This window comes from Musca autumnalis, unplaced genomic scaffold, assembly GCF_047663935.1.
Source record: "Musca autumnalis isolate F117 unplaced genomic scaffold, ASM4766393v1 scaffold_3, whole genome shotgun sequence".
Classification (NCBI taxonomy): Eukaryota; Metazoa; Arthropoda; class Insecta; order Diptera; family Muscidae; genus Musca; species Musca autumnalis.
In genome coordinates this window covers 23,481,632-23,493,161 of record NW_027411866.1, presented here as the reverse complement: position 1 = coordinate 23,493,161, position 11,530 = coordinate 23,481,632, and the positions used below count along the sequence as shown (strand labels likewise).

General features: G+C 33.9%; 1 protein-coding gene across 1 annotated transcript; it reads left to right on the top strand.

The window, feature by feature from the left end:
* Nucleotides 1–3,134: 3,134 nt before the first annotated feature.
* Nucleotides 3,135–4,188, top strand: Rrp4 (exosome complex component Rrp4). The gene has a single exon (XM_073972832.1). It carries the CDS (start codon nucleotides 3,222–3,224, stop codon nucleotides 4,113–4,115), a length of 894 nt encoding a protein of 297 aa, XP_073828933.1. The 5' UTR covers nucleotides 3,135–3,221; the 3' UTR covers nucleotides 4,116–4,188.
* Nucleotides 4,189–11,530: the final 7,342 nt, after the last annotated feature.

Sequence of the window (11,530 nt, the reverse complement as noted above, 5' to 3'; positions counted from 1 at the left end):
ATTTTCTATAGAAAAGTTCATTCCATGAACATTTTCCTATAGAAAAGATCATCCAGTACCACGAACCTTTTTCTATTAGAAAGAACATTTTCTAATAGAAAAGTTAATCCGATGAAAATTTTTTTATAAAAAAGTTTATCCAATGAACCACGAACCTTTTTCTATTAGAAAGAACATTTTCTAATAGAAAAGTTAATCCGATGAACATATTTTATACAGAAGTTTATCCAATGAACATTTTTTTATAGACGTTCATCCGATGAAAATTTTACTATAGAGATTTTTTTATAAGTTTATTCGATTTTTTTTATAAGTCTGGAGTATGTATTATACTATGTTTACATTTACGAAATCCACTCGATTTCAACTGTCAATTCTATTGCTCTAACGTCAAATGAAATCCAATCGAATTCAAATGAGTTTTCATTTGACGTATACGCAAAGGAATTGACAGATGTAATCGAGTGGATTTCGTAAATGTAAACATAGTATTACCCCAATGGCTTAAACTTCATCATTACTTGCTGTTACACAGAGTAATATTTTTCAAAACGAACTGACAGCAAAATTTTACTGATCGATACCAATATCATGATTTCATCCCGGCGGAGGGAATTATCAATTGGCTTTTCAGCTTTTTGAAATTATAAGAGCTCATTTTGTGACCCTTTTCCTATAGAAAAGTATATCGGACAAACTCTTTCCTATAGAAAAGTTCATCGGATGAACTTTTAAATTATTGTAATGTTCCGCTTGGAAATGGTTGTATTTTGATGGAATATCTCCATTAATGGGTTCACTTTTAAACTTATCTGATATATAAGGCAGTGGGAGCCATTGAAAGCCCAACGGTCTGCCGCGAGGGATGGGTCTTGGAATTTGTTTTCCTATAGAAAAGTTCATCCGATGAACATTTGCCTATAGATTCTTATTGATGATTGAAATCCACTCATTTTTTGGGAAATGTAAATTATTTACAAATCATTAAAACTTAATCCGATGAAGATTTTTTTCAATGAACATTTCTCTCTACAAAAGTTTTTCCCGTGAACATTTTTTATACCATCAGGCTTTAGGCTAAAGAGGGTATTTACACTTTGATACGACCAAAAATGTGCCTCATGGAAATAATGGTTTTAGACCCCAAGTATGTTTGTATGATATCCGTTTCAAATAATTTTGAGTAGATCTAGCAATGTCCGTCTGTCCGTCTGTCTGTCTGGCAGGCTGTTGCGCACGATAACTCTCGAACGGATCAATCGATTCAGTTCAAATTTTGGGTATCGAAATATTTTGTCCGATTTAAGTTCGAAGATGGGCCATATAGGTCCTATCCTTCAGGTACCTCCCCCACAAATGTTCAAAATTTGTCGCAAAACTTGTGCGCACGATAACTCTTGTAGGGAATAACCGATTTGGTTCATACTTCGCACATCGTGTAATTTCTACCAAACTTAGATGAGGTTCCAATATGGACTCAATCGGTCCACTCCTTCGGGTACCTCCCACACAAAATTTCGGAAAAGTTCAGTTTAGGACCTGGACTCGAATCGCTTTGATTTCTGTTTACGCAAGATGTATTCGCTGTCCTCTATACAACACTGTAAGTTTCATTAGGGGCAAATCCATACTTCCTGAGAAAATAGCCTGAAAGTTACAAAAAACCCTATGACACCGTGTGTAGTGGTTGGAGCGCAAGATAACTCTCGAACGGATCTGCCGATTCGGTCCAAAATTGGGCTTTCATAATATTTTGTGCAAACTTAGTTCAAGTTCAAAGATGGATTATATCGGTCCACTCCTTCCGTTACCTCTCCCACAAAATTCGAAAATTTTCGGAAAATTTGTGCGTACGATAACTCTTGAAGGGAGTAACCGATTTGGTCCATACTTTGCACATTATGAAATTTCTACCAGACTTAGATGAGGTTCCAATATAGACTCAATCGCTAAACTCAGTCGAGTACCTAGCACACAAAATTTCGGAAAAGTTCAGTTTAGGACCTGCTCTCGAATGGCCTTGGTTTTTGCTGTAACATCTTGTATTCACTGTCCCCTATACGAAGGTACAAGTTCCCTCAGGGGCCATCCATACTTCCTGAAAAAATAGCCTGAAAGTTGAAAAACATAGTGTTTGTTCATGGGTGGAAGCGCATGATAATTCTCGAACGGATATGCCGATTCCGGCCAAAATTTGGCCTTCGTAATATTGTTTCCAAACGTAGTTTAAGTTCGTAGATAAGCCAACTCTTGATGGGAGTGACCGATTTTGGCCATACTTTACACATTCTCATAATATCTACCAGAAAAAGATCAGGTTCGAATATGGACTATATTTGTCCACTCCATCCCGTACCTCACACACACAATTTTGGATAAGTTCACTTTAAGACCTGATATTGAATCACTGTGATTTTTGTTGAAGCAACTTACATTCGCTGCCTCAATTACGATGGTAAAAGTTGTTTCAGGGGCAAAAACCCCATACGGCACCCCATAGTATATGTCGGTCCATTCCTTTTGTTGGTTCATACGATCAAAATTTTGAAACCCCCGAAATACATAAGTCTTTTGTGAAAAAAGTGTTTCAATTTGCACAGGCTGAGGGTATATCTCTGTTGGCAAAGCCGACTGATACTTTTTTACTTGTTTAGAGAGGCGTTCATCCAATGAACATTTTGCTATAGAAATGTTTATTCGATGAACAGTTTCCGATGAATATTTTCCTACAGAAAAGTCCATGCGATGAATATATTGCTATAGAAAAGTTTATTCAATGAACAGTTTTCTTTAGAAAAGTTCTTCTGATGAATATTTTCCTACAGAAAAGTTCATCTGATGAAAAATTCTCTCTAGAAAAGTTCAATCGATAAAATCATTCCGATAGAATAATTCATCCAATATAGAAAAGGTCATCTGATCTTATAGAAAAATTCATCCGATAAAAATTTTCATTTCCCTATAAAAAAGTTCAAGTTCCGATAAACATTTTTTACAGAAAAGTTCAACGCTTACCATAAAACATGTTTATCGTATAATTTTGCGTCGTACGTCATACGTTGGCCACTTAATTTAACATCTATTTTTATTTCCACAACGGCAACTCTACAAAATGTTTTGAGAGATATGTTGGGAGAGAGTCATTTCTCGCCGACTTCTTGGAAAGCGTGTTTTTGTTTACATTTTTGATTAAAAAAAAATTCAATAATTTCTTTTAAAAAATGACAACAAATGTAAATATACGTCTAGCCCTGGATCGTGTCAACATGGGTCTGTTGGCTCAAAACCAAGCCAACGCCCCGAGGCTGTATACTCCCGGCGAAGTAGTAACCGCGCAACAGGGTTTTATGAAAGGTCATGGTACTTATGTGGAGGGAGATGACATCAAGGCTTCTGTGGCTGGTGTTATGGAACAGGTGAATAAATTGGTATCCATAAAACCGCTTAAAAGTCGTTATGTGGGAGAAATTGGCGATGTCGTTGTGGCACGTATTACAGAAGTACAACAAAAACGATGGAAAGTTGAAACTAATTCCCGTCTGGATTCCATACTATTGCTTTCCTCGGTGAATTTACCTGGTGGTGAGCTGAGAAGACGTGCGGCGGAAGATGAACAGGCAATGCGCAAATATTTACAAGAGGGAGACCTCATTTCTGCCGAAGTACAAAATATCTACGATGAAGGTACATTGTCGTTGTACACACGTTCCTTGAAATATGGTAAATTGTCACAGGGTGTATTGGTCAAGGTGTTCCCGTCATTGGTGAAACGACGCAAGACACATTTCCACAATTTGCCATGCGGTGCCAGCATTATTTTGGGTAATAATGGTTTCATATGGATATCACCCTCACGAGCCGATGGTGAAGGAGGTGATGGTGGTTTCTCTCAGAACTTGTCTGAGATTATACCACGAGGAGATCGTGAAGTTATTGCCCGTCTTAGGAATTGTATACTGGCATTGGCCCATTGCAAAATGATGCTGTACGATACGAGTATCCAGTATGCCTATGAGGAGTCAATGAAATATGAGGTTCATGAATTGCTGCAACAGGAGGCGATATTTGATGTGGCATTTTTAACGCAGCATCGTTTGAGATTGCAGGAGGAATAGAAAGAGAGAGTAGGCGTTTGGTAGTTTTTAAGTTTGTATGATTTGTAAATAAATTATTTACAATTTCCAAAAATTCAGTGGATTTTATTTGGATATAAGGTAATATGTTTATCGGGAGAACTTTTTTCTAGGGAAATGTACACGTTAGAATTATTCTATAGGAATACGGTCATCGAATGAAGTAGTCTATCGAAAAAGGGTCATCGGATGATTTTTTCTATAGTAAAACATTTACCGGATGAAGTGTTTATAAGACGAGTTTTTCTATAGGAAATTGTTAATCGGATGAACTTTTCTATAGGAAAGTGTTTATCGGATGAACTTTTCTATATGAAAGTGTTCATCAGAGGAACTTTTCTATAGGAAAGTGTTCATCGGATGAACTTTTCTATAGGAAAGTGTTCATCGGATGAACTTTTCTATGGGAAAGTGTTCATCGGATGATAATGTTCACCGGATAAAATTTTCTATAAGAAAATGCTCATCGGATGAACTTTTCTATGAGAAAATGTTCATCAGATGAGCTTTCATATAGGAAAATATTCATTAGATGAACTTTTATATAGGAAAATGTTCATCGGATGAACTTTTCTATAGGAAAAGTTAAATCAGATAAATGTTTGTATAAGAAAAAGTTCATCGGATGAACTCTTCTATAGGAAAATGTTCATCGGATGGACATTTTTATAGGAAAATGTTCATCAGAGAAACTTTACTATAGGAAAACGTTCAGCGGATGAACTTCTCAATACGAAAATGGTTATCGGATGAACTTTTCTATAGGAAATGGATGAACTTTTTTTTTTAGGAAAATATTAACAGGATAAACTTTTCTATGGGATAAAGTTCATCGGATGAATCTTATTATACAAATATGTTCATCAGATGAACTTTATTATAGGAAAAGATTCATCAAATGAACTTTTCTATAGGAAAACATTCATCGAAATATTTATCGGATGAATTTTGTATGGGATAAAGTTCACCAGATAAATTTTATTATAGGAAAATAATCATCAGAAGAACTTCACTATAGAAAAACTTTCATTGGATGAACTTTTTTATAGAAAAATGTTCATCGGATGAACTTTTCTATAGTAAAATGTTCATCTGATGAACTTTTCTATAGGAAAAAGTTTATCGGATGAATTTTGTAAGGGATTAAGTTCACAAGATAAATTTTATGAGTGAACTTTTTTATAAGAAAATTTTCATCGGATGAACTTTTCTATAGGAAAATTTTTATCGGATAAACTTTTCTATAGAAAAATGTTCATCGGATGAACTTTTCTATAGACAAATTTTCATCGGATGAACTTTTCTATAGGAAAAAGTTCATCGGATGAACTTTTCTATAGGAAAATGTTCATCGGATGAACTTTTCTATAGGAAAATGTTCATCGGATGAACTTTTCTATAGGAAAATATTCATCGGATGAACTTTTCTATAGGAAAATGTTCATCGGATGAACTTTTCTATAGGAAAATGTTCATCGGATGAACTTTTCTATAGGAAAATGTTTATCGGATGAACTTTTCTATAGGAAGATGTTCATCGGATGAACTTTTCTATAGGAAGATGTTCATCGGATGAACTTTTCTATAGGAAGAACTTTTCTATAGGAAAATGTTCATCGGATGAACTTGTCTATAGGAAAATGTTTATCGGATGATCTTTTCTATAGGAAAATGTTTATCGGATGAATTTTGTATGGACCACATAAATTTTATGAATGTACTTTTCTATAGGAAAATGTTCATCGGATGAACTTTTCTATAGGAAAGTGTTCCTCTGATGAAAATGTTCACCGGATGAAATTTTTATATAAGAAAATGCTTATCGGATGAAATTTTCTATAGAAAAATGTTCATCAGATGAACTTTCATATAGGAAAATATTTAGATGAACTTTTATATAGAAAAATGTTCATCAGATGAACTTTTATATAGGATGAACTTTTCTATAGGAAAAGTTAACTCAGATAAATGTTTCATCAGTTGAACTTTTATATAGGAAAATATTAATCGGATGACATTTTTTATGCGATAAAGTTCACAGGATGAACTCTTTTATAGGAAAATTTTCATCAGAGCAACTTTTCTATAGGAAAATGTTCACGGATGAGTTTTTCTATAGGAAAATATTCATCGGATGAACTTTTCTATAGAAATGTGTTCATTGAACAAACTTTTCTATTTCATAAAGTTCATCGGATAAACTTTTCTGTAGGAAAATGTTAATGTGTTGTTGTTATTGTTGACCTGTTGTGTATTTATTTTGGCTTAAGGTCAATTGAAAAAAAATAGTTTGTTTTATTTTCTTCTTTATTTTTTTTCAATTGACCTTAAGCCAAAATAAATCAACCAAAAAAAAACAAAAAAGGAAAATGTTAATCTGATGAACTTCTCTATAGGAAAATGTTCGTCGAATAAACTTATCTATTGGATAAAGTTCACTGGATGAATTTTATTATAGGAAAATGTTCATCGGGTGAACTTTTCTATAGGAAAATATTTATCGGATGAACTTTTCTATAATAAAATGTTCATCGGATGGACCTTTCTATAGGAAAATGTTCAACGGTGGACTATTCTATAGGAACCTGTTCCTCGGATGAAATTCTGTATAGAAAAATATTCATCGGATGAAATTTTTTATAGGAAAATCCTCATCGAATTAACTTTTCTATAAGAAAATGTTCATCAAATCAACTTTTATATAGGAAAATATTCATCAGATGAGCTTTTATATAAGATAAAGTTCATCGGATGATTTTCTATAGGAAAAAGTTCATTAGATGAACTTTTTTATAAGAAATAATTCATCGGATGAACTTTTCTATAAGAAAGAGTTCATCGCATGAACTTTTCTATAAGAAACAGTCCATCGTATGAACTTTTCTATAAGAAAATGTTCATCGGGTGAACTTTTCTATAAGAAAAAGTTCATCGGATAAATTTTTCTATAAGAAATGGTTCATCGTATTAACCTTTTTAGAGTATAAAATTTACCGGATAAACTTTTTTATAGGAAAAAGTCCATCGGATGAACTTTTCTATAGGAAAAAGTCCATCGGATGAACTTTTCTATAGGAAAAAATTCATCGGACGAACGTTTCTATAGGAAAAAGTTCATCGGATGAAACTTATATAGGAAAATATTAATCGGATGAACTTTTCTATGTGAAAAAGTTCACCGGATGAATTCTTTTATAGGAAAATTTTCATCGGATGAACTATTCTATAGACATGTGTTCATCGAATGATGTTTTCTGTGGGATAAAGTTCATCGGATGAATTTTTCTGTAGGAAAATGTTAATCGGATGAACTTCTCTATAGGAGAATGTTCGTCGAATAAAAGTTTCTATTGGATAAAGTTCACCGGATGAATTTTATTATAGTAAAATATTCATCAGATGAACATTTCTATAGGAAAATGTTTATCGCATGAACTTTTCTATAGGAAAATGTTCATCGGATGAACCTTTCTACTATAGGATAATGTTCATCGGATAAACTTATCTATAAGAAAATGTTCATCGGAAAATGTTCGTCGGAAGAAATTGTCTATAGGAAAAGTGCAATAATCGGTTTTTCGATTATACGGGTTTCGGGAAAAACTTAAAACTCGATTTTCGGTTAGTCGATTATTTGAGTGTGTACTAAAAGTCGAGTTTCGATTATACGTTAACCGCGGAAAACCGATCATAATCGAATATAATCGACCATTTTCGTTTATGCAATCTGTGATGTACATATGTACAAAAAAGTAACGTCCATTACGCGGTTTTAGCACACCCAATAGTCAACTACGACTAATAGTCGTCCACGATTAATAGTGGACTACGAATAATAATAGACTACGACTAATGGTCGACTACGAATAATAGTTGACTCCGCCTTTCGAAAGTCGATTAAGAATAATCGATTATACTGTGTTCGCACAGTCAATAGTCGACCACGATTTTTAGAGATTTTACGGCTAATAACCGATTAATCGAAATCGGTTTTACGTATCCCTAGTGCTAATCGGATGAACTTTTCTATAAGAAAATGTTCATCAGATGAAGTTTTATATAGGAAAACTAGCTGACCCAGGTCCGCGTTGCTGTCCCGTTGTTTGGGTTCTCTGTGTAAACCTATCTATCTATCTATCTATCTATCTATCTATCTATCTATCTATCTATCTATCTATCTATCTATTTACCTATCTATCTACGAGGGCAGTTCGGAAACTTCTTAGCCTAGCACAAAAAGCGCGGTATAAACAGAAAAAAGTTAAGTGTTTTGGAAACTTCCATCTCTGTTATGAACACACGTTGAATTTTGTTTCGATCTGGCAACTCCTTCATATAGAAACAGGTGTTCAAAAAAGACGCATCCGCAATTTTTTACAATGGAAAAAATTAAAAATGCGTGCTGTCATTAAATATTTACATAAGAAAGGTTTATCGGGACAAGAAATTCATAATGATATGGTAAATGTGTTAGGGGAAAGTGCTCATTCATATGCAACAGTAAAAAATTGGGTTGCTGAATTTAAACGTGGTCGTACAAGCATTGAAGATAAACCACGTAGTGGACGTCCAAAAACAGCAACAACAACAGAAATTGTAGCCAAAGTGCATGATATGGTATTAAATGATCGACGAATAAAAGTGCGTGAAATTGCTAATATCATGGGCATCTCAAATGATCGAGTCCATTTAATTTTGCATGAAGAACTACAGATGAAAAAGCTTTCTGCAAGATGGGTGCCGCATTTGTTAATGCTTGGTTTACATTTACGAAATCCACTAGATTTCAACTGTCAAATCCATAGGATAAACGTCAAATGAAATCCAGATAAGATTTCATTTGACGTTTGAGCTATGGAATTGACAGTTGAAATCGAGTGGATTTCGTAAATGTAAACTTAGCATAACAGTCGATCAAAAACGCATAAGAATGAACATTTCTCAAGCTTGTTTGGATCGTTTTAAGCGAAATAAAATGGATTTTAAGCGTCGTTTCATATCTGTTGATGAGACATGGATCCACCACTATACTCCAGAGACCAAAGAACAATCCAAACAATGGACTGAAGCTGGAGGAAGTGCCCCAAAGAAGGCAAAAACAATTCAATCGGCTGGTAAGGTTATGGCAACGGTTTTTTGGGACTTCAAAGGTATTTTATTGATTGACTATCTGCAAAAGGGTAAAACAATAAATTCAGAGTATTATTGCAACCTTTTGGATCAATTAAATGTACAAATTCGAGAAAAACGTCCTGGCTTACAACACAAAAAAATAATTTTTCATCAAGACAACGCACCAGCGCACAAGAGTGTTTTAACAATGGCTAAAATCAACGAATTAAAGTACGAGTTGCTTGACCACCCACCTTATTCTCCTGATTTAGCTCCCAGTGACTTTTACTTGTTCCCAAATCTAAAAAAATTCCTTGCTGGCAAGCGTTTTACCTCAAATGAAGATGCAATTACAGTTGTAAACCACTATTTTGAAGACCTTGAGGAAAACTATTTTAATCCAGGGCTAGAATTGCTAGAAAAGCGTTGGACTAAGTGTATTGAAGTTTCAGGAGATTATATTGAAAAATAAAAATATTTTTGAAAAACTAACTATTCTCTTTCATTGATAGGCTAAGAAGTTTCCGAACCGCCCTCGTATATATCTATGTATCTATCAATCAAAATCAAAATAAAATTTCCAATAGATATAGATAGATGTCTAATAATCTCTGAGATTTTTTATTGCAATATGCTATTTTAGACATTTTGAATAACTTTGGCTGATTTCCCAATGGATTTTTCTGGAATTTCGGTCAAGTGACATTCTAAATTATCTGGATTCTGTATTCCACAATGTGGGGATGATTGCGATATCCCACTTATTGAAGCCAGTGCCTATAGCGTCTTTGTAGGTATATTATCTGAAATAATTCATTTTTGAAAATTTTGCGATGACCGCGATATTTCACTTCCGCGATGACCATTAAGGGTCAAGACAGTAATTACCACAGTAGTGCAAACACGTTTTCTAAAAAAACTGTGGGGGAGGACCACCTACCGGTCACTACACTTAGCCGTATAACAAATACCTTACGACCTATTCTCAGACCTAAAAACTCCACATACAAAATTTCAGCCGTTTCGGAAGAGTTTAATGCCAAACACCATGACAGGAGAATTTTGTATAGATACATATCGTCACCATAAATGCCCGAAGACGTAACCCACAAAAACAAAACTTTACAGGAGAAGCAAAAAACGTTATAAAATTAAAAACTGTTTTACGGAATATTAAACATATGAAGGCGAGTATATGGGATATTATCGATTATATACGAAGGGGAATAAGTAGTGAAACCAAAACCGCGGAATTGCTTAGTTTTGAGATCCTCCATTACAACAAAATCTGCAATATTATCCCATTTTCCGAAATGCAATTTCTTGAATAGGATCGTTGTTTTTGAACGTAGAAGCTTGAAATTTTGCTAGAGCATGTATTTTAGATTTATGTATCATATTACGTCAAAAAACGAATTTCGATCTTCATGTCGGTTACGTCTTCGGGCATTTATGGTGACGATATATTCATCAGATGAACTTTAATATAGGAACATATTCATCGGATGAACTTTTCTATAGAAAAATGTTCATCAGATGAACTATTGTATAGGAAAATGATCGTAGGATGATCTTTTCTATAGGAAAATGTGCATCGGATCAACTTTTCTATAAGAAATAATTAATCGAATGAACTTTTCTTTAAGAAAGAGTTCATCGGATGAACCTTTTTAGAGTAAAAAGTTAACCGGATGAATTTTTCTATAGGAAGAAGTTCATCGGATGAACTTTTCTATAGGAAAAAGTTCATCGGATGAACTTTTCTATAGGAAAAAGTTCATCGAATGAACTTTTCGATAGGAAAAAATTCATCGAATGAACTTGTCTATAGGAAAAGTTCATTGGATGAACTTGCCTATAGGAAAAGGTTCGTCGGGTGAACATTCCTATAGGAAAAAGTTTTTTTCTTTAGGAAAATGTTTATCGGATTAACAATTCTATAGGAAAATGTTCATCGCATTGACTTTTCTATAGGAGTGAGTTCATCGGATGAACTTTTCTATAGGGAAAAGTTCATCTAATGAACTTTCCTATAAGAAAAAGTTGATCGGACGAACTTTTCTATACGTAAAAGATCTATGGAAAAAGTTCATCGGATGAACTTTTCGATAGGAAAATATTCATCGGATGAACTTTTTATAGGAAAATATTCATCGGAACAACTTTTCTGTAGGTATTGGTTGAACTTTTCTATAGGAAAATGTGTATCTTATGAACTTTTCTATAGGAAAGAGTTCAACGGATGAACTTTTCTATAAGAATAAGTTCATCGGATAAACTTTTCT